General features: G+C 36.9%; 1 protein-coding gene across 8 annotated transcripts in view; it reads left to right on the top strand.

The window, feature by feature from the left end:
- The first annotated feature begins 623 nt into the window (after nt 1-623).
- CCDC171 (coiled-coil domain containing 171) overlaps nt 624-24708 on the top strand; it is a 158910-nt gene continuing 134825 nt past the window's right edge. For 5 of the 8 annotated variants that reach the window (XM_083884193.1, XM_083884190.1, XM_083884192.1 and 2 more), the window contains exons 1-6: nt 2274-2387; nt 5478-5649; nt 11420-11552; nt 12929-13103; nt 15743-15924; nt 20753-20899. In XM_083884193.1, the coding sequence (XP_083740319.1) occupies nt 5603-5649; nt 11420-11552; nt 12929-13103; nt 15743-15924; nt 20753-20899 (684 nt within the window). In that variant the 5' untranslated portion in view covers nt 2274-2387; nt 5478-5602. Of the gene's footprint in view, nt 715-2273; nt 2388-5477; nt 5650-11419; nt 11553-12928; nt 13104-15397; nt 15925-20497; nt 20900-24708 lie in introns of those variants that run through there. The other 3 variants (XM_083884191.1, XM_083884196.1, XM_083884197.1) reach the window with 3 other exon arrangements.

A 24708-nucleotide genomic window follows, 5' to 3' on the forward strand; every position in this document is an offset into this window, starting at 1 on the left:
GCTTGATGTCTTGACTTCCCCCAGCATGCAACATCCCACGCTTCTTCTATTTTCTTAAGTCTGTAACAGAGTCCTTACCTACTACTTGGTCGCCATTAACACCTGGGTTTGGTTGAGGTTTTGTTTGGTTTGGTTGATTGGTGTTGTGTTCTAACTAGGATTGCTACGAATTCAGACTGTGTTGCTCCCCTTGTCCTCTCCATATCTGTTCCCTCTTGTCTTGCTTGTCAATCCACATTAAGCTTCGTCCTCACCTAGCATTTCAAGCTACTGTGGCCTGCTCTCCTGTTTCTGTCAGCTGATCTTAATGAGTGCATCAGCCACTGCCAGCCTCCCTACAAACACCTTTCTTCAAATTGAAGACTTCAAAACCAGATATAAACCCACTACCTTCTTTCTTATGGACTGCCTGTCCTATAGTATCTAATTCTAATTCTGCATCAAAGATTAGCTTGCCTGTCAGCTCTCTGTGGCTTTAGTCTTATGTGATGGCCCCACACAGCACCACCTGCAAGTCATAGTATGTCTGTGCCTTGGGTGCCCAAACCAGTAGAAAGCTGTAAGATTGGCAGAAAAAATTTCTCCTTATACTGTTTCACGGGGACAGACCTAACCATTTTGTGCTCAAGTTTTCATCTTTGATATGTGGCCTGATGCACAAGTTTTACAGTTCAGTTTTCTGCCAGCTGCCCTCTTTGCTACTTGAACATAAAGGTAAATCCTTGTGAGAAGAATAATCTTACTCCTTTCAGTTTTGATACTCAAGCCAGGCCCAAAACACCCACTGCAATTATCACAGAGAAAGTTGTCATTTGTTCTAGACTCTCTCCTTCCTAAATGTAAAATGTTGCTTTATAAACCTTAACTGTAAAATTTCATGCCATCCGTGTTAAGCAAGAACAAACTATAATTTTCTGATGGCTTAAACAAGTCAAATTTGTTTGATTTTCTTGGAGGTGGCAAAAATCCATATCCCTGACATCAACTTTCTCATTAAAAAAATAGAAAAGCATCAATATATTAAGACAGAAAAAAACTTTCTTCCTACGTAAAAATGAATGACCACTTGGGACAAAAGTCCCCATCCCTGGTGGTATTTAAAAGACATACATATGCAGCACTTAGGGACATGGTTCAGTGACTGCCTTGGCACTGCTGACACAATGGTAGGGCTCGACGATCTTAGATGTCTTTTCCAACCTAAATAATTCTATGGCTCTGGATATGAGGTGTATTTTTCAGTATGGGAGGAAGCAAAGGTGCTTATTTAAAACTACATGCATGGAGCAACAGTATAGTGTCTAAAGTAATTCTTGTGAATCAATGTAAAAAACAGTATGTGGGACATTTTGGGCAGATAAGCTGATATTACTGGTTCAGAATTTTCTTTATACTGCTGAAACCTATCACATCATCCAAATATGATGCTAAGTCTCTGTCTCCTTTCATATTCTCACATCATTTATATTTTTTCATTAGCTGAGGTCATGTTTCATCTTAATTTTTGGCTACTCATCAGACAACAGCAGAGAGGACATCATCTTCTCTCCATATTTTTGATCAGAAAACCCCCAACCATGCTATTATTAAAAGAACTGAAACATAATGAAATCTGTTTTTGTGAACGCAGGCAAAGAACTTATTTCATTTGGCACAAGACATTTAGAATAATGGCATGATAGAGAAGCAGAAAAAACATTAGTGAAAGCCAATTACAGAAATCAAGTCAGAAACTAGAAACTGAGTTTTGAGTCTTTCTGAGAGGGTGAAAATATTACAGAGCTTGAAGGATATACCACTGACATGCTATTGCTATCGTCACCTTTGTAGGATATGGTGGGTGGATTTTATTCACTCCCTTATGCTGTTGTTGTTTGACATCATGTATGTTTACATCTGGGTCTTAAAATCTCTCAGTTGAGACGTTTCAAAGAACCTTTCCCTTTGTGCAGTGAGGCGACCAGCAGGGGAATGGTAACCCTGTTACCCTCTCACTCATCCACCCTGCTGTGATTTTTGTTCACAATTTCTCAAAATCATTGACCTGTTTGTTTCTCTTGGTGATCTGAGTGGAGGATGTGCTGCCCCGGGTCTGAGGCCATGCACGCCGCAGTGCGGCCCTCCCCTTGGCCGCTCGTTTCCATTTCCCGCCGGCACAGGTGACACAGGGGCTGCCGGGGCCGCGCGCGCCCGGTGATGACGTTGGGCCGCGGCCGGAAGTGGCGGTTGGGCAGGCGGCGCGCGCCGGCCGGATCCCTGCTGGCGGGACCTGGAAACGGCCAGCGCTTCCCGGCGCTTCCCGCGGCTGCACTCGCTGCCCGGAGCCGCCTCGGGGGGCTGCTGCTGGAGCTCTGCTCTGACTTTGTTCCCCCAGCCCTTCCTGCCAGGTAAAGCGCCACAGCCGCCGGCCGGCTCCGGGGCCAGCGGAGCCAAGGGGCGCTGCTGCTGCTGCTGCTTTGGTTTTCAGCTTGCTTAAAATTTTTCAGCCTGCGTTAGTGAAAAGTTAGTGGTTCGTTCAGCCGAAACTGGTGAGCATTTAGAGGTTGCAGCACAGATGTGGTAGTTCCGCCTGACTTTGTGTGTTTTAAATTAGTACATCTTGGTTAGATTTAATTTGCTGGAGGGGACCTTAGAGATCCTCCAGTTCCATTTCTTTGGCGTGGGCAGGGACACCTCCTACTACACCAGACTGCCCCGAGCTCCATCCAGCCTGCTCATGAACACTGCCCAGCTTTTCTGGGCAACCTGTTCCAGTGCCTCACCACCCTCAGAATAAAACATTTCTTTCCCACATCCAGTCGAAATCAACGACTTTCATAAACTTAGTTAAGCATATTTAGAAGTTCGTGAGGAGAATATGACAGAAGTTTTGTAGGTAACATCCACTGAATGTATTGCCTCCTCGAGCAAAAACTTCTTTACTGTTTGTTTGATTGAGGGGTTCTTATGAGTCACTCCATACCGTTTTTTTTTTTTTTTTTTTTTATTCCTAGTTGGAATAGCATGCTTTTAGAGTGTGTCCATTTGTGTGCTAATAAACTATGGATGTGCATCTTAGAGAAATGTTGTATATCCAAAATCATTAGCATTCCAAGAAAACAGTCATTAGGTATTTCCTTTTTCCCTCCCCCAACAAAGTAATTAAAAGACTTAAAAGTAATTTCAGAAGGTTCTAAAACTTCAAGGTGGTGTGGATATGTCAGAGGAGATTTTGCTTATGTTTTGAGACAGATTTTTTTTTCTGTTGTATCTATTTAGTTGCACCTTTCTCCCCCCACCCCACTGTTCAGATTTTGGTATAAATCTAAATATATATTTTTGGCAATAAATATTAAGATAGGAGTGGTATGAAAAACTAGTTTCTTAGTATTCAGAGCTATGTCTTAAAAGTACTTTGTCAAGATTTTCTTTCATGTAAAGTTAAAGTTTTCAGTGTGCAACTCACCAATAAGTTAATGGAAATTAATGTGTGCCTAGAAATTATACTACAGTCTGTACTTTGAAACTGAGGTTTTCAACTATTTTCTCATTTGAGATGGAAAGAAAGCTATGTTGTTTTCTGTAGCAGTCTGAGTGACTTTGCGTGGAGGTTACTGTGTTTTGTGTCTTATGAACACAAGCATCAAGGTGAATTCTGACGTGTAGGTGTTAAAAATCACAAAGGATACATCTAGCTATTCTATATGAATATACTGCTTTTCTGTAAAAACAAAACAAAGGAACAAAAAATCCCAAACCAAAAACTCAAGAATTTTTATAAATAAGGCATTTTTTCTGCATTTTCTGTTAAAATTATAGATTATTGTGGGAAATAGTAAAGATAAGAAGACTTTTAGAAGCTGTGAAAGCAGGTCTCAGAAACAGAAAGCAGAGAACTTAAGAGTTAACTGCAGATGTAAAGCTTGAAAGTAGAGAAGATACAATAATACAGCAAGCGAGGATATGAAATAACAGTTAACTGGGATAACAGTTGCAGCTGCAGCTAGCTCTAAGTTCTCTGCTGCTTTTGTTTCTAAGGCCTGCTTTCACAGCTTCTAAAAGTCTTCTAACCTTTACTGTTCCCCACAAGTGAAGCAGAAATGCATTTTTTTCTTCTCCATATTTCTAGTGCAGCAACGGGAATGAATAAAATCACTTTATTTTAATATATTACACAAACTGCTGCCATTGAAGACCACAATATAAAAAATGCATTAAAGTAGTAGAGACCATTGAAAGGGGGGTGACAAGGTTGGTGAAGGCCTTATGAGGAATGGCTGAGGTCGCTTGGTCTGTTCAGCTTGCAGGAGACTGAAGCAAGCCGTCATTGCAGTTAGAATTACAACTTCCTCACAAGGGGAAGTGAAGGGCAGGCACTGATCCTTTATCTGTGATGACCAGTGGCAGGACTTGAGGGAATGGCCGGAAGTTGTGTCAAGGGAGGTTTAGGGTGGATATTCAGGAAAGTTTCTTCACTCAGAAGGTGGTTGGGAACTGGAATAGATTCCCAGGGCAGTAGTCACAGCATCAGCCTGACGGAGTTCAAGAAGCATTTGGACAGTGGTCTCAGGCAATTGGTATATCTCTTGGGGTATCCAGTGCAGGGCCAGGATGGGAGTAGATGATTCTAGTGGATGTCTTCCATCTCAGCTTATTCTGTGATTCTGTGAACATGTGGTGCAAACGAGGGATGGTAAAAATGGAGTCCAGGTGAGTTTCCTGTTTTGGACTTTAATATGGATACCCATCTGCTATCATGTTCAAAAACAAACCTTTATGGCTCATTAATATTGAGTGTTGAATACAGCTTATGTTTCATGTTACTTTGCTTTAATTAATGAAAAGAGGTCATTAATGAGTTTGCTGTGCAACTTGACATAAACAATGGATTTTTAAAGGTTTAACTTATAAATATGTTATATATATATTGATTTCTTTTTTCTTGTAACACTAAGTTAATGTTTTTTCTAAAGGTGAGTGGAGTTAGTTATAGTTCAATTTAGTATTCTTTCTGCATAATCCTAATTATTTCTGATTAATACAATAAAAGTATGTTCAAATAGAAGATTACAGGTTTGTAAAACATTTGGAAGACTTGCTGTGTTAAAGGCTGTTATCAGACAGCAAACATAGTACATGCAGTCATGATATATGCATTTATCTTCAATAGAATTATTTTGAAGAGAAAAGAAGTTTGTAACATTCTTACAAAATAGAGGATCTATCTATATGAACAAAATATTTTTTACTGATATTCTGAAAACCTTGGTGGGGTTTTAGAATATTCTGCTATGTTGCTATATATGTGTATATTAATCTACACTATTTAAGCTTAGAGGACTAGAAGTACAATTCTCATAGTTGTCTGAAACTGTGGAATTATAGTTGTCATTGTTCAAATGATATAGTAGTAACTCTGTTTTCTATCTGCTTGTGAGTATTAACAAATGATTCTTTCATTATGTTGCCAAATAAACTAAAGCATGTCTCTGTTACAGATTTTAATGTTTTTATGATATGGAAGAATCATCTTGGAAGCTTGTTAAGTAAACGTATATACAGTCAATGATTCTTCTCCATAGTTTATAGTTTATGCAGCTTAAAAAGCTGCCTATTGGCCATCATGAGTTCATCCTCTCCAGTCAACTACTCTGTCACAGAAACTAGAAGGTGAGCTTCATTTCTGTATTTTTAAGTCTAGTAATATAATTTCTATTTTTGTGGTTTGTTTTCTAGATCCCTGAAATTACGTAATTCAGACTGACAGAGAACCAGTTACAGCGTGATACATGCAAGCTATGCCGTAATAATGCCATTATTAGATCTTAAAATTACAAAATGGCCAGGGTTGGAACAGATCTCAAGATCATTGAATTCCAATCCTCTGCTCTGGACAGGGACCTCTTTCACTAGATGAGATTGCTCAGAATCCATTCACCTTGGCCTTGAGCCAGCTGTCAGCAATGGCAGCATAGCTTCCACGGCTTCTCTGGGCAACCTGTTCCAGTGCCTTACCACTCTCACAGTAAAGAATTTTTCTAATATCTAATCTAAACCTAGTCCCTTTCCATTTAAAGCCGTTCTCTCTTGCCCTGTCACTATGTGCTCTTGTGGTCAGTGTCTATCTTTCTTGTAGGCTGCCTTCAGGTACTGGAAGGCCACAATTAGGTTACCCTGAAGCATTCTCTTTCCCAGGGTGAGCAAACCCAATTCTCTTGGCCTTTCACCAGTGCACTTCAGGAAAGGTGCTTTATCCCTCCTAATCAATTTTTTGGAACTCCTCTGGACCTGCTGCAACAGGTCCATGTCCTTCCTGTGCTAGGACCCCAGAGCTGATGCAGCCCTGCAGGTGGGGTCTCAGCAGAGCAGAGCAGTGGGGCAGAATCCCCTCCCAGGCCCTGCTGCCCACGGTGCTTTGGATGCAGCCCAGGACACGTTTGGCTTTCTGGGCTGTGAGTGCTCATGGCTGGGTCATGTCCAGCCTCTCCTCCACCAGCACCCCCAAGCCCTTCTGGGCCAGGCTGCTCTCCATCTGTTCATCCCCCATCCAGTGCTGGTTCTGGGGCTTGCCCTGACCCAGGTGCAACACCTTGTACTTGGTCTGGGTAAGCCTCCTGAGATTCTTGAGCCCACTTCTTGAGCTTGTTCAGATCTCCCTGAAAGCCATTCTACCCTTCAGGTGTGGCAAACAGCGTCACTCAGCTCAGTGTCATCAGCAAACATGTTCAGAAAACAGTCGATCCCTTTGTCATTAATGAAGATACTAAATAACACTGGTCCCAGTATGGATCCTGAGGGACACCACTTGTCACTGATGTCCTTTCAGACTCTGAGCCATTAATGACTATTCTTGGGATGCTACTGTTCAACTGTTCCTATATCCACCAGCGATGAGTCCATTCATCAAATCCATCTCTCCAATTTAGAGATAAGGATGTTGTGGAGGACCATGTCAAAGGCTTTACAGAAGCCCAGATAAATGCCATCTGTAGCCCTTCCTTTGTCCATTAATGTTGTCATGTTACCAGATGATAAATTTTCTACAGCTGGTGAGCTAACACAATGCTTGTTCTCCTAAAACCATTGGCCTGTGGAGCTGCACAATGCCCATTGTGTAGGAAGGAGAACTGGATGTTCTCCCAGTGCCGTGCCAGCTTGACTATATCAGCTGTAACATTGGGGTCCCTGATCACTATGCACTACCAGAGACACCCCAGAAGAATACGTGTGTAAAGAAGAGGGAAAATACATAAATGGTAGTAGGGAAATGATTGTCATGTGCATTTTTATACTGGGGCAATCAATGAATATGTATGTAAAATACAGTATATAAACAGAAAGCTACCACCTTGTGCATCTGGCTGAATAAAGAATGCCTGCTTCTTAATGCTACATTGCTGTTAAGGAATTTTTTATTTTATTGAATTTTTGGTAGCAGTCACTCCACCATTACAGGTGTGCATACTGGCCATCTGATGTGCAAGAATTCTCATGCGGGCATAGGGAACACAACAGAGGTAGTTTCTGTCTCCATTTGGGAACAATGTCATGGAGTTCTAGAAGGATTTGCTGCAATAGCTGTGCGGGTAGAGGTTAGTTAAAACTCTTGCACATGCCTCTTATGTTTTTTTAGTCTGATATGTGTTTGATCTTTGGCAGAATTAAAGTAAACTTTAATTCATTCTGTTTATCTAACTGGAGAGAATTTTGTCACTGTTTAAAATCTGATTGTAAAAACCTGTTGGTCATGTAGAAATAGGGAAATTCAGTAAATAGGTACTTTGGTTAGGAAGTCAGGCTAGAGACAACTTCTTCAGCTGCAGAAGTTTAGCATGATTACACTGCTACATAGTAAATGAAAGAAAGTTTCTCTGATACAAAATTACTCTGCCTTTTCAGCCAAATTTGGAAGAAAAGCTGGGGAAAACTTTTTCTCTGTGATGTTCTTTGTTGGCTGTAATTAGCTGACTTTTGAAGTGAATGTGAATTTTTGAGCGGTCTGTAATGTAGAACTCAAAAGCTGTTTCACCTGTTCATATGCTTTCTTAAAGAGTCTTAAAGTACTACCAAAAATGGTGTCTTAGATAAAAGGTCTAAGGTGATAAAATATGTATTTTCGTTCAAAACCAATGGTTAATGAACTATTACTATGTGAAAATGGAAGTGCAAAGCAGTCTCTGAATTCTTCTTAGACTGCAAATCATACATGATTTGAAACTTTCCAGGGATTTTTGCCTGACTCTGTGCCTTAAGCTTCCAAGAATTTTATGCTTGTAGCACTTTTACTGGTATATGAATATGGAAGGAAGAGTCTTCTACATTATGAAGTTTTCATAAAGTACTTACGGCATGTGCTAATGATGCTGTGAGGATTAAAGAAAATATCACAGAAATAAGATGGCTAATTAAGGATAATTCCTATTTTATTTGAAGATATTTAAGTAGACATAAAAGAGTGAAGTGATAAAATAATTATAGTCTGCCAGTTTTCTTGTCTTTTTTTAAAAGTTGCTGATTTGGTTCTATACTTTGAACAAAAATAAGCTTTTCTGTTTTGTAGTTTTAAGTTGTTACTAAAAATATTGTAAGTTTAGAAGCTGTGCATAAAAAGTTTTTTTTAATGCTTTTTTACCCCCCAGTACTTACTGTTGTTCTATTTGTCTTCATGCTCTTAGGCACATTTTTCATTTCTATAATGTTCTTAATTTGCTATTACTTGTGGTATCATGTAACTTGTTTGTGGTGGCGGTTTTTTTCCCACAACTGGTCCAGTTAAGCATATAGTTAGATTTTTCTCTGAGTAAGTTTTATTGTGCAGGTATCTCCAGTGTGCTCTCTTTTTTTTTTTTTTTTTTTTGTTTTGTTTTGTTTTGTTTTGTTTTTTTTGATAATTAATAAAAGAGTTGAAAATAAGAGTTTTATTTAAAGCTGATTGCTATAAAAACCAAGGTCATTTTCTAAAAGATTTGAAGGTATTTCTTTTTGACTACTTTATAAAATTAGCTGTTCCCTTGCTTTCATTCCATGTGCTCTCCTTGCAAGAAGTATTAAATATCATCAGGCTTAAGTAAACAGAATGACCTCCTCACTGCCCACACACCATCAAAATGATTACCCTTTTCTTTATTCTTATTCTTTGCATTAGTCATCCCTAGTTTTCAGCTTGGGTCCTGGTTTTCCCCCTAACCTGTGCTTTGTTAACCTTGGTACCACCAGGTCTTTGGGTGTCTTTAGTTGAGACACGCAGTTCTTGTATCATCTTTGAATAAGACAACCTGCCTTTCATCTCTGTTTTCCCCAACCATAGGAAAATAGTGGTCTACTAAACCTATTATGTCATATCTACAAACAATAATTTATGCAATTTACAGGTGCTCTTGATGCCAAATTGAGTTTTGCCTTTTTTTTCTTTTATATATTTTCTATATTCTTTACAGGTATATTTGTAGCTCTGTAGCCTATCACAGTGTTCATAGCTAGCATTTTACCTACTCTGTTAGACAGAAAGACAAACTAAATTCCCCAGTGGCTCCAACCTAGGGGTCCAAGGTTAGATTTTTGGGGACACCAAGGTTGGAACTAGCTCTTTGAGACACATTTTCATAAACAAAGTTTAGTTCCCATCTAAATGGGGGGAATTCAAAGAAGGTTGAACTGGGAAGAAATTACATTACCACTTATGTCTCTAATTGGGAATTTTTGTCAGGTATGCTAATTTGCTAAACATAAAAATTGTATGTGTTACGCTACATGTGCATCTTCAATGTTCTCCACCTGGAGAATTGTGCACCTAAGGATCCTTATAAAGGTAGCCCCTTTCTGTCACCTAACTGTGTCTGGCTCATGATTATAGGATGAGTGAAAAGTCATCATTCTCACTTTTCAGATTCTTCTTACTTCCTTCATGACTTAGCCCCATATTTTCTTATTGCATTAGCTAAGAGTTGCTTAAAATAATATATGATTTTACTTACCTGGTTACTGATTGCCTGCTCTTTGAAATGTGTTGGTTCCTCTGGGTATGGGTTTCATAGTAAATACTGGAAGCTAATAATGTGCCACTGGTTTTCTTGCACTATGTGGGGGTTTTAATGATGCTTATCTCCTACATTTTAAAAAAATATAAAATGTGTCAAGTACATGGCACCCTGTGGAACAAGTACTGATGACATGCAATTATTCTGATCACACAGATGATGTCCATCTTGTTTTTAAATGAAGATTTGACAGAATTAATTAAATTATAAAATATTTATACACTGCATCTAAACCCCTGAAATTTCATAATTTGTTGTTATTAATGTCTTTAAAGGCTACATTTAATCTAGAATACTGTTCCTCTTGTTGATGACATTTGTATTAGTCACCTTATGTGAGAAAACATATATCATCAGGTAAAGGTTTTAGATGTGAAAAATGTTAATGATGCCTGTGTGTAAATCTAGGAGTAAAGGGATAATCTTCTTTTTATTTAGAAAGACTCAGTATACTGGAATTTATTAAATTATTCTTTCTGTAATTAATACCTAAGACTTTATATAGACCAAGATAAACTATTTTAGTATTTTCAGCTCTTCATGAAATTATGCCAATTTTTTGTTTAATTTAATCATGTTTCTTTTTACAGTTCAATTCATATTTAGTGGCCCTGATGACTTTCACTTTTGTGTGGAGCGACTGATTATTACAGCCATTTTGACATAGTTTTAATAATTTGATAAGCAGCTTAAATATAAACACTGAGTCCACTTTGAAGTTATAATAATTGATTTTAAGATTATTACTCTAGTTAATTAAATATGTATTTTTATACTAATTTTTCGCTCTCTACATAAAGGCTTATTTTGATTATTTTGATAATTGTTTGTGATGATCAGAGGTGAATCCTGTTACCTGCCAAGTAGATTTTCTTTTGGCTGAAAAAGTAGTGGAAATGACATAACAGACTAGACCTTTAGTTTGTATTTTGTTTGTGATCAGTCAATTATCTGTAGTTTAGATGTATATATTTTTGAAAACAAATGTGAAATAGTGAGATTTATTCCATATTGATGTGTTTGTTTTATGGCATGTTTTTGAGATAGTAATCCACGTTAAAAAATGAGCCTTATTGAAGCAACAAACAGAAACTTGCTAGGCATTTTAATATATGTTATTGGAATTATGTTTTTAAACACCCTGGAAGTTTATTGGATCAATTATAAAAGTAGTGAAAAATAATTTAAAACATGCTTAAATCAACTTAGGGAAATTACAAGTGCATATCTGATATAAGATCCTACTTCTACATCTCTCATATTTCACATAATAAGCAACAGTAGACATAGTTTTACTTAAGTGAATGTATATGCTTTGGACCCACAATCTGATAATTGAAATAAAGGAGCATTAAAACTTAAAAGGAATGCTTATGATTTTTTAAAACAACAATATTTTGCAGCTTACATAATGAGGAATGTGAGTTACTACAGAAGAGCAGTGAATCAGAATTGGATGCTGTTTTAGGTCTGAGATGGAAACTTCTTCAAGCTAAAAAAGAAAATTTGGACCTAACTATTCAACACAATCAAGAAGTAAGGACTTCTTTTTCATTTACCGTATTTTACTCTTGAAATAAATCTTGTTGCATTGAAATAATACTCACACATATTGGATCAAAAGCATAGTCAGCTGGAAAATATCAAGAAAGGTGTCACTATAGAGACTTGTCATACCTGTTCATAGATACTGTTAGTACCTCTGCTGTCATTGTTAGTAGTTAAAGATGTGGTAGGTAACTTGAGCACTTTTCAACAGCAAAATGCAGAGGAATCTTATGCATCCTGAGCTCAATGTAAGAGTTCCTTCCCACCTTGCTTCCTTCATTCCTTCCTGTTCCATTGATCTATTCATTGAAATCACACCACGGTTGGTAAGCCAATTGGAAAATAACAGTGTAACTGAAGCACAAGAGCAAGTCATTGTGGGAGAAGCAGTCATCTCTTAATTTGGGTACATACCCAGATAATAAATCTTTTTAATAATACTTCTTCAGCAGCACAATTGAAACCAGATTATCAAGTGCCAGATTGGCATTAGCAAATGTGCCTAGTAGCAATATACTGATACAACTCAGCATCCATCTTTTCCTGTGTTTATTAGTGGGAAAACTATTCAAACTAAAGAAAACACTAATTGAATATATTCTTAATGCTACTTTATTTCAGTGCTACAGTTGCTACAACAACATCAAGGAAATCCTTTGTAATGTGGGTGATTTCCCATGTATGAAGTTCTCATTAATAAGAATGTTGCTACTTTGTAGATGTTCTGAAGGAATATGTATTTTACTTTCCACCTTCTTGTGTTGAAGTATTTTAAACTTGATTTTCTAAATCCAGTTTTTGGCAGAAAAGATTGTTTCTCAGCCTGTACAAGATCACTTTTGAAGTGTTTTCTATTCTTAGTTTGTTGTATGTTAGCATTAATGGCGTCTGTTTCGCTACTGAGCATTATTGGACTGAATTTTATACTTGTATGTATATTTGTGAGTTACTAGATGTCTGATAGTCTAGTATCCCAATATGACTGATTTTCTGAATGTTACCAGAAAATCATCTGGAATATTATGTTTCTCTTGTGGCAATTTTACTCTGAGATGCAGAAGATGAGAGTAATATATTGTTAATTTTTTAAGGTAGTATATTTTTTGAAAAATGGAGGAGTATATTAAAGGTACATGAAATTCATCTAGGAAAAGGATCAGTTTGCAAAAACCAGTGAAGTATCAAAATGTGCATAAACATGCAACTGCGTGTTTGCAAGATTGTATTTCAAATTCAAGTGGAATAATGGAAGTTGTGAATGTGATACAAAGTATCTTTAAAAATATTCTGTAGTTGTGTTTCTGTAACATGTTGCACTTTTTCATGGAAACATTGTTAGCAGTTTTGTGAAATTTATTTTCTAGGTGTCCAATTATGAAGAACAGATAATCAAATTACGGTCAGAATTTGAGAGAGGAGAGGCTGTTCGACAAGGTCTGGAGTATGAATTGGCACTTGCCAGAAAAGGTGCCCAGCTGAAAATGTGTACTGCAGAAGAAGAATTAAGTGAGGCAAAAAAAAAACTTGTGAAACTGCAAGGTAGGTTTCAAAGAAGTAAAGATGGAATAAAGGCTAAGTCTGTTTCATGTCACTAAGGTAAGTTGGAAGCAGGGACTTAATTAAATTTTCTAGTTACTGCTGTTTTTTTTTTAATCTGTCTTATCTTCCCATGTTTTATCCATCTGCTTTTGAAAACTCTTATGCGTTAACAAGACTCTTACTATATCATGTGTGGATTAGAACTAATTGGCTAAACTTTCCAATCCTTCTTTCCTTTTGCCCATCATCTTCTGTTATTTCTTCCTTCGGTGCTGTCTGTGTACAGAATTGTAATCATAGTGGCCATCCTTACATCTGGGTTATTTCTGTGTCTGGTAGTTCTTCTTTTTCCATTTCAGAGGCAAAAAGAAAAGAAGAAAAAAGAATTTAAAAAAATTAATTCCTGCTCATTTGTTTGCACTATTTCCAGCAGGTTTTTCCAGAAGTTCTTGTCGTATGTCTGGTTTTTTTCATGTTTTCAAATGTTTCAAGCTTTTCATTGTTCATATCTGGTTTATTTTCTTCTCACTGTTTTTGTTTCTTTTTTTTATAGTAATGTGTGTTGTGACAGTAGTATATGGAAAGGAAGGTTTTTACCTTGACTTTCTATTTCCTACTACTTTTGTATTCAGAAACTCAAGTTTTCCTTTATACTCCTCAAACAGGGAGATTTCTCATTCTTACAAGGAAGTGAGGTGCATTTTTAGTTACCTAAATTAGTATGTCTATTTAATCTAGTATATCTATTTTATCTATTAATTACATCTAGGGGATGTATCTGTGAGCCACTGATATTCAATGAAGAGTTTGGAGTGCTCCTTGTAGATTTTAACCTTCCAAGAACTGAAACAGAGTCTGGATCTTAAAGTACTTAAAGTAACAAGTATTTTTAAGATATTTGGAAAGCTGAACTTTCACTCCTTTGGAGAGCATATGAATAATCAAAAATCTTAGGGATTGCAAACGCATGAAAAGCAACGAATCTTAGGGATTGCAATCTGTAAGACGGCAATTTTTTTCCCTTTGGAAATTTCTCTGTGGTTACAAATGAAAGATTTGAACTGCTAGTTTCTCACTTAGAGCAGTTATGTTTCTTTCCATGTGTGCTAGTTTCCTTGCCAGCATGAGAGTCATGCCATGCAGGTACTGAGAGGACTCAAGAGGGACTGATGCTGCAGGAGCCACAGCACAGTGAATGTAGTCTGCTGGTCTGCCTGTCACTTTCCTGAATGGACTGGCTAATGTGGTGAGGGGACTGGAGAACTAAAAGGGAATAGGAGGAGCTTGCAGACGCAAGGGATATCTTCTTAAATGCATGTGTGTGTTAGTTTCTTTCAATACCATACTCAATAATTAGTAGTCTGTCAATTGACAATTAATTCCATTGGCTGAAATTTCTCAAACTTTTTATGTCTGTGACAAGTGCCAAAGAAACCAAATTATAATTTTGCTGCTTAATTTTTTAGCAATTAATAATTTTCTACTTCTTTTTCTTTGCCACTTGGAACCTTTCTCACCTCACCAGGTCCTTTGATATGACCCCAGCATATCTCCTCGGACAGAATACTTAATTTGTGCCTTGTACTTTTAAGTGTTTTGTCCAGAGTTTCTTTTTTTTGTTTGTTTTTTTTTTTGTTTGTTTGTTTGTTTGTTTTGTTTTGTTTTGTTTTTTGTTTTTGTTTTTATTCAAGGTTGATTTTCTGCCATCAGACAGTCCTTTCCTGTCATTGTGTCTGCTGATTATCTGTGTCATCTTAATGCGTTCTCTCAATTTCATTCTTTTCTGACTAGGAAGAAATGTCAGAAAAACGGGATGGATTTGAAATAAAATCCTGTTTCAAGGTGGTGATGATTTAAATGCCAGCGCAATTAGTTGTATTCAGTAAAATGAAAAGCCATTGTAAATTATTTTCTCCTATAAAACTGCTTACAGGTTATGAAGGTTTCTGTGGCATTTAAGCTTTCACAGAAGAGTGTATACAATGTTCCCCATCTCAGGTCATTTGTGGGCTGAAGATTTAAATCTCTTGAGGAATAGTTAAGTTTCCTTGGAAAAGCTAAATCTTTGCCTGGTAACCCAACCTGCCTTAGGTTTATCTACAGTCTCTTTCACGGAACCTGTGCCTGTCTTTACTGTCATTTAAACTGAGATCAAATTAAATTGATACAGACTAATACATGTATCAAAAATGACATTTAGAAATAAACCGGCAAAATGTAGAAATCTGAAAATAAGTCCTTCATTCTATAAAGATGTCATTTCAGAGAATCATGGGATATGCTGATTCGGGAGGGGCCCACAAAGAGTTATCTCAGGTTTTGATGCTTGTCCAAGAAAAAAAAGTATTTTAATTTTTAAAAAGCTCTCAAACATTGCTATGTTCTTGTGGGAAAGATGTGATAAGAACACAAAATTTGCTAGTTTCTTCTTAGTGAGGATGGTGCTCTCCAGTGCTGGAAAGTTAATTGCAGTGTTCCTCAGGGTATCAAAATACACAGAAGAACTGATGATCATTATGTGTGGGGTTTTTTTTTTTTTTTTTTTTTTTTTTTTTTTTTTTTTTTTTTTTTTTTTTTTCTAGATATGTTTTGCCATGCTACTTCAACCTTTTTTCTTTCTCTTTTTCTGTAAACAATAGTATTCAATGAAAACCTTCAGCAGAGAGTGACAGAGACTGAGAAAACATTCCATAATGCTCAACAGAAGTGGGAAGAAGAACAGCAAAGACTTGCAAGGGCGAAGGATGATATCAGCAGAATTTATAACAATGAATATGTATTCCTTCTTAAGGAAAGAAATGAAGTAGAAACAATTTTACTGGTATGGTGTATTAATAGTTGGAAAGTTGCATGAGATAATGGCTGGAACTTTTTTGGTGTGAAGCGTGTAGTGGGTTGTGGTCTTTCTGATTTAGGAAAAAATTCCCCAAGTAGCTAAGTGCTGCAGAGTATTTCTGAATAATGTAGCAGTATTAAGTTACACTTGATGTGTCACAGTCTTTCTTGCTTTGATGAAATGTGTTACAGCTAATTTTGATGGTAAATGCCTAAATCAAGTTACCAGTGCCCAGTCCATTTGCACTGTCATACAGCACTGAGTTAGTAAAATCAGGGACACCTAGCACCCACTGATTCAATTTCCCTGTTACTTCCTCCACTCTGACATCCAATAGCCTGTGTATATGAAAATAATTTGTATAATATTAAGACCACATACTTTCAGGGAACCTGAACAGGGATTTCCAGCTATGCCTTGTATGTTATTCACTCCATACTACATACACAAATTTAGCACTGTTGAAAATTCTACCATTCGGTTAGATAAAAATCACCTAATACTAACAGAAGGCCTTATAATCTGTTTTAAAGTGTGAGGTTTGGGGTTTTTTTTAGTAATTAATTTCATTGTATTTCCTGGTTTATACTGTTAAATGTGTAAAAAGTAATAAAAGTGCGAACTTGTTCTTACACCTTTTTTAGATAGTCAAGCTATTCAACGTTTAGAAGTATGTTTAAAAGAAATCATGTAGCATTATGGTATGGAAGTGCTGAGTGAACATACCTGAGTTTTGCCTACTCCACAGGGACACCAACACACCACTGTACTTCAATTACACTTTTGTCTTTTTAAATGACAAGTTATGTATGTTGTATCTTAGCTTTGTAAGAACACTATTTGATGAAAAGCCAGAATGTATTCAGCTGTAGTTATTCTTCATAAAAAGAAGTGTATGCATAAGGCTGATAGATATTTGCATTGCATTTTGTATGCTGAAAACAGATTGCTGCTAAAAGATTAACTTTTAATATATATTTTCTTCCTTTGTAGTCCCTTCTAAGATGTGACAGATTTGTCTCAGTTGGCATGGGCATTGGTCAAGCAGTAGAAAATTTTCTGCTTACTTTCTTCCCACCCAGTCAGCGCCAAGCCTGGGACAGTACCAGTCTTCCCAAATTACACTAAACTTAACCTGGCAGCTTTATAGCTAAATTCTGACAGCAAACCTACCTGTTGTACTATATTAAGGTGCTGTAGGTCAGATTCTATATGGCACCTGTAGAAGCAGCTCGCAAAATAAAACAGGGCAGAAACACTCCCTTATATTTCAAAAGTAATGTGTGCTGACTCTTCAGCTGTTTGAAGGCAAGATCTGGAAGGACTGGTGCAGTAATGACACCTGTAGTAAAAATTAGGTAGTGTGTGGATAAGTAGTGTTTCTGTGCATGGACTGCAAAAGGAGTTACATTGTGTCATTTACTTTAATGATGAAGAGACCTGATGGTGAGAAAGGATCCCACTGATTTGAATTTTCTCCAAATGAACAGTAAAAAAGAAATTCCCTCATCCTCTCACTAATTGTGTGGCTATGTTGAACAGTACTTTGAGAGAGTAATTGGGAGAACTGTAAATAAAGAGAAAGAGAAGGTTTCAGAGAAAAATGTGTGAGTTCATTGACATGTGATACCCTAAGGTCCTTCTCAAACCAACAGAAACCTGAGTCAATTTTCATTCAAAGCTAATGCTTAAAAAACTAAGGTTAGGTTTAGGCTATGAGGAAACTTACTTTTAGACATGGTTTTCTTATTAAGTTGCCAGGTAAAGCAGGCTAAGAGTGGCACTTTGGCTCTGTGTTCTGGCTAAGAAAAGACTTGAGCTAAGCTGAGGACGGTTTAAAATGGACTTGTCATTTCTTGTATATAGTGTTTAGAAGGTTTATTCAGTGTGTTTAATACTGTATGAAAAGAATGATGTTTTAATAAGTATTGGATACTCTTGGAAGTAATGTTTATTCTCAGATCAAAAGGAACAGTGAATTGCTCAGGTCATTGTATTTTCTGTCAATGTGTGTTGATTTGGAAGAGGAAGGTGATTTGTAGAAGCAGGGGTTTGGTTGGAAGAGTGTAAAGCTTCATAATTCTTTGCCCCTGAAGTAAATGTGATCCACTACAGGTGTCAACTACTATTGTGCTTTGAATAGTAAAATTTTCAGATTTAGTTCAATTACAAATACTTCAGTTTTTCTGCTTTGTTTTTGTAGTGTTTCCTTGCCCATTACCCTAGTTATAGTTACATATAAAATTCTGTGAAATAAAAAATATATACGTAATTTTTAAATCTGGACTTGACTATCTTAGTTGTTGTTTGAAAGCTTAACTGATGTAACTTGGCAGGTGGGTTTAGGTTTGTAAACTAAAACTTAAAATGTGTTCCAGTCTTTTGTCTTGTGTATTTACAGTCCTGTTTTAAATAATATGTAGTTATTTTGAGTTATGAGATGAAAACTAAATAAAGTGCTCATAGAAGCAAGAGTCTAAGCATGTATGGCAAATCCTAGGTTCTGCATCTGCACTTTGTGAACTACAGGTCTGAACTTAGCTATGAAAATGCTAATGTACACATAGAAATGAAGTCAGTTCAATCTACTAAAATGTGTCTTTATGATATGGAGTAAAAGTAGTCCTCTCTGCTTTCTAACAGAGAAAGGTTTGTATTATGCTATATTGAGTGTGCTTAGCATAGTGTTTGGTGCATGCTAAAAGATGTTGGAGTTCAATAGTAAGTGCAATAGCATCATCTTGTGGTGAGTCAGAATATAGTATTCCTTCACAGAAGCACTCAGTTTTTCCTTAGACTATTGTGAAATTGTGTTGTTTATAGACTTTAAACCACTTTGGACCAGCCATATTTTTGATAAGCAAATATGTATAGTGAGTGTATATATGACATGTATATACACATGTATATAAAAAGATGTCTTCTTTTTTAGCATGGTGAAGTATGTTTCTTTAGCATGGTGAAGTATGTTTCTTTCTGAACCTTCCAAGTGCAGGTAACAGCTGGAACAGTCTGACACAGTCATACCACATCTGAAAAGTTCAGAGACTTCAAGATTCTGACTTGTTTAATAAGCTTGATGTATTATTCATGTCAGTTTTCGTCTGCTAATGCTATCTACAATTTCAGCATAAAATATTTTGAAGTCTTGATGTATTAAAACTATGTATTACTTATTTCATGTGCACTTTTCACAGCTCTTTTCTGTTAATATGTGGAAGATAAATCTGAAGAGAAATATTTCTATATCTTTCCAATATGGAGAAGATGATAGTAGATGTAAATTTGAGGAAAAGTAATTTCTTTTTGCATGCTGATGGGAAGGAACTTCTTCCTTGTCTTGGTATTACAGCAAAGTTAGAGAATTACTTTTAAATTTAATCCATATCCAGGTAGACTATTTTTGCAATATTTTGATTTTCTGAGATTCCTATTTTTCAATTCACTTGTTTCACAGGCATGCTCCTTGTTATCTTTTCAGAGAATGGCAAAAATTGTGTCATAGTGCCTCCACATGAAAAAAGAGAAAATTAATTATTTTTTTCAATTACTAGTTGGTAATAATGGAGTACCACTAGGTGTTAGTAAGGGAGTCATGAATCTCTTAGTGTCATGTTTAAATGGCCAAAAATTTCTACCTTCAGTCATGAAGAACTTCTAAAATTTGCTTTAAACTTTGGAAAAGACTCATATTTCTTTGATCTTCATTTATAAACATAGTTCTGTCAAATTTCAATCTTCCAAAGAATCCTTCTTTATGAATAATTCATTTTCTTTTCCTTCTCCTCCCTGCTCTGCAGATGCCTTATGATTAGTAATTTTCAGGAACAAGATTATGTGATGTAAGAGTAATAGCAGAATTTGTAGACCATGTTGATTTTCACAAAATGTCTCTTGCCACAATAAACGATAGGAATAAATGAACAGGAGGACTTACAATAATCTTTCTGTGTTTTGTGCAGAAAGTAATTGGCTCTCCAAAGGTCCTCCAGCTAAGTCACTGGATTTGTAACTTGTTTCTGGTGCTAGTTATGGAAAAGCTTACTTCTGTCCACTAGACCAAAGCTATTCTTTTTTGACGCTTCTGGAATCTCCAGCTTAAATATGAACTAGGCTACTAGGGGCTCATTATTTGGCTACTTTCCTCCGTGTCTGGTGTGCCATGAATGACGATTTTATAGTAGTGACTCCACAGAGCTACTGAGTCCAATAGTGTTAGTAATTACACCAACCTGTAGCTTGGTTCAACTTCCAAAAGCAGAAATTGTGGTGGGGAACAGCTTAGTTATTTTATCTTGCCAAGAACTTAATTGTTCATGCACCTAATTTTTTAATTCAGTTTCTAGACAGAAAAGTCCTTAGAGTAGTAGAAATTAATAATATTTAATCTATGGGAGTAATTTGCAACAAATGCTTGGTTTTTTGATTTGAAATTCTAACAGTTAAAATAATAACAAAGTAAAACTTCTGTCTATGTATAATTTCATCAAATGCACTTAACTGTTTCCCTCTCTACCACTGCAATTGAGCTGCAAGAGAGAACAGGTTGGAGGAGCAGCCTTGTACTTTTTTTAGAGAAAGATTTCCTGTGGAGAATTGGCTCTGATTTTAGTATTACTGTGGAAAGTCATGCTTGTAGTGAATTGTGAGTCAACACATGTTATCTGGTGGTGAATGAAGAACGTTTGTTGTTGGGTAAATGTGCCGATGTATTAGATTTTAATAATCTGTTCAGATGCAGTCTTTCCTCTTTTGATCCCTCTAATTTATCTTAGAAGAAGCAACTCTTAATTCCTTTTTTTTTTTTTTCTAGGAGCTGTATAATGAGCTGCAAAATATACACAAGAAATTGAGAGATATGGAGGTGGAACAGAGTGGCTGTAATGAGGTGCTGAGATGCCAGGCCAATGAACTTAAATGCAGCACTGAACGAGAGAAGAAACTTAAAAAGGAACTTGAAGTAAGGCTTTTTGACTATTGCTATTAGTCTCAACAAGCACTGAAACTAAGCAATTTCATTTTTGACGGATGGAACCTTCCAGTTGGGCTGGAATTCCATGTACTTGATGAACAAAATATTGAACATCTGTTTTGCAGAAAACGTTGAAGGGGTGAATGCCACTTTTATTGCAAGCGTGACTTGAGACTCATATTTAATCAACAGATAGGAAAGAGTTTAAGTGTGAAAACAAGGCTAACTTTACTTTAGGAAATTGAAAGTCTTAATTTGTCTGTCTTATATTTTTGGTTTATTAGAATGGTGGAGAATCTGCTGGAGCTGCAAAAAACCTAGCACAGATGTTTTGCTAGTAGGTGAGAGAGTAGAATATTGGAAGATCTCAATGGTCTTGGAGCATCCCCCTCCTCTCTGGAGTTAGTTACTGCAGGTTCGGTTTTCGTCTCTGTTGAGTGACACCCATAGTTCAGAAGTCTTTGGTCTTTGAGAATAATATCTTGTAAATATGCTCTTTACACTAAACAGCTAGTTTCCTCCTTAGTTTCAATATTTTATTTGTCCACTGATAGGCTTTGTAGTAGTTATGTTATCTGTTCATACAGTCTGGACCAAGATTTTCTTGGTAGAACATTTGTCATTGCAGAAAAGCATAGTGGGTGGACAATTCTTTATCCTGATGTATGTTTTCTACCAAAGGCATCTTTAAATATTTTCTGCAATGAGTTTAAAAGAACTGTCACTTCTTAAATATTGTGAAACCTTAAAGGAACATAAAGTGACATATTTTCAGCTGTGGGTTTTTTCCTATTGTTTTTCTTTTAAAGGCAAAAGAAATGTTGTTAAGCGTTGATTTTTAGGTAGGTAGAGTCCTGTATTAAAGATGAAGTACTAAAGAAAATTCCTACAGGGAAGATAAAAGCTCATCAACTAAAAACACTGACTTATTGACCAATAAGGTAGACCTTTGTGCCCTCAAAGAATTCTACAGGAAATCTATTGTCATGTATTTTGAGCTGCACTTACTGGCCTAGGTGGATTTGCTTTCGGTTGGAAAGTGTTGCATACTGTGAAGTTCCAATAGCCCTTTTAAAAACCACCAAGTTCTGCTTCCCAGTACTTGAATAAGGACTCTTCTTGTGATTTCATGGCTTTTTGTATGCTAACAGAGAAGTCATGAGCTAAAAGGAGGAGAAGCAAGGCAGCAAATAATTTATATTTTTTAATATTTTGATTGAATATACCCACCATCTGAAAACAAAGGACGCGTTCCTTGAAAATGTACAATTGCTATACCCTAATGATGGTCTGTCTTATCAGGGAAGTGCTACCTACTAACCATAATCAGAAAAAATAATTTTTGCTTCTAAATTTTTGTTAAACTGCTTTCTGAATATCTTAATAATACATATTCAAGAAAACATATTCAATTTACAGAAAAATGAGTCTTGTGGTATTTATTGATATGGATAGCTATTTAAGCAGTGATTAAGGAAAAGTACGTGGTGAAACCTCTTGCATTTGAAAGTTAAACAAAATTAGCACTAGTCTTTGAATCCAAAAAACCAAGCTAGTTTAGACTTCAATACATATCCTGTTGGCAGCTTTCATCACATTCTACCTTAAAAGTACTCTCACTCTGTCTTAAAAATAAAATTGCATATGTGTAATTATCTGAAAGGGCCTACAATAACTTTGTAGATAGTGATTCTACCACTTCCCTGGGAAGCATCTTCCTACGCTTTGCAAGCCTTGCCAGAGGAATTTTTTTCTCATATCCAGTCTAAACTTTCACTGGTGCAAGTTGAGGCCATTTCTTCTCATTCTGTCACTTGGTACCTGTCGAATGCAGCCCTGCAGGTGGGGTGTCACCAGGGCAGAGCAGAGGGGCAGAATCCCTTCCTTTGCCTTGCTGGCCATGCTGCATTGGATGCAGCCCTGGTTACAGCCTCCTTTCAGGCAGTTGTAGAGAGTGATAAGGTCACCCCTGAGCCTCCTTTTCTTTGGGCTAAACACTTCCAGCTCTCTCAGGCGCTCCTCACAGGACTTGTGCTCCAGACCCTTCACCAGTTTTGTTGCTCTTCTCTGGACATGACCCAGCACTTTGATATTCTTCCTGAACTGAGAGCTGCAGGGGACTGGAGGTGTGGCTTCACGCGTGCTGGGTACAGGAGGACAGTCCTTGCCCTGGCCCTGCTGAGCACACTATTGCTGGTACAGGCCAGGATGCCATTGGCTTTCTTGGCCACCTGGGCACAGCTGGCTCATATTCAGCCACTGTTACCAGCACCCCCATGTCCTCTTCTGCTGGGCCAGTTTTCATCCAGCCTGTGGTGCTGCCTGGGGTTGTTGTGCCCAAAGTGGAGAACTCAGCACTTGGCCTTGTTGAATGTCATGGTCTTGGCCCGTCTCTCCAGCCATTCTAGCTCCCTCTGCAGAGCTTTCCTACCCTCCAGCAGTTAAACACTTCTGCCTAGCTTGGCGTCATCTGCAAATGGAAGTGCATTCAATCCCCTCTTCCAGATCACCACTAAAGATAGTAAACAAGACTGGCCCCAATACTGAGCCCTGGGGAGCCTCACTGGTGCCAGCTGGATGTAATTCCACTCCCACCACTCTCTGGGTGTGGCCATCCAGGTAGTTCTTTACCTAGCAAACAGTCTACCCATTTACATCATAAGCAGCAAGTTTCTCCAGGAGTACGCTGCAGGAAATGGTGCCAGTGCCTTCATTAAAGACTAGGTGTATAACATCCAGAACTTCCTTCATCCACTAAGTGCATCATGATACCAGTATCCAGGCTGAATTTCCATTCAGATACAGAAGCCTTAAAGTAGTACACCCCAGACAGTATGGTCTGCATTTTTTTATGAAATAGATCTGTATTTTTTAATCTCACTTCATAGAATTTTTAGCTTATAGATGAAAGTTGATGGATACAGGATACGTATCTTCAATTTCCATACTGAGTACCTCATGTCAATGATCATTTGGTTAGCAAATATGTACTTAAGTTCTTGATGATGAGAAGAAAGTTCTTAAGGTGATTGTGTGAGGATTAGTGTAATTCTACTTAAACCCAATCTTAAAATATTTTATTATATGCTACTTCTTGAAAAGCAATGGAGATGAACATTTTCTGGAGTTCACAAATCTGTTCTTTTGCTGTCCTCTGCTGGACATAAAGGAGAAATCCATGGGAAAAAACATGAGTTTGGTAATTGAAGGAAATACTAAATTTAAATTTTTTTCTTTTAGTGCAATGACAATTACATGAAGAATTATATCCAATAGACTGTTACAAAGAAAAGAATGTGCAAAAAATCTGCCTACCTCCCATTTTGTGGATTTTTTTCCTTCTTTTTTTTTCTTCAAATATTTGTCTGGTTTTATCCTTCAGTGATTACTCTGAACGTAGTTGAAAAAAGGAAATTTCTAGTTTCCAGAGTTAGAAATTAAGAGAAAGAATAATGGTAAGTTTCTTTGGATTTTCAACTTGAAAGAAAGTTGTTGCTGCACTGTCTAATCTGCTATCTTTCCAGTTTGCAGCGATACCAATATGTTGCATAGATTTGGAGTGCTTCTGAAGTAGAAAACACACTGCACCAGAAAAATAGAGATTAAGAACCTTAAGTATCATTCTACCTCTTTAGCCTGAGACTCAGTAGCCAAATAAATTATTGATCTATCGCTGTTGAACTCATCAAGATAATACTATTTATGATAATCAATTTTCCAGAGCAAGTGTCTTATTTTAGCCTTTAGCTCAATTGCTAATGAGGATGCTTGGGAAATACTTGAAAAAGACAAGAAAA

The sequence above is a fragment of the Zosterops lateralis genome (genome assembly GCF_965231275.1).
Source record: "Zosterops lateralis genome assembly, chromosome: Z".
Lineage (NCBI taxonomy): Eukaryota > Metazoa > Chordata > Aves > Passeriformes > Zosteropidae > Zosterops > Zosterops lateralis.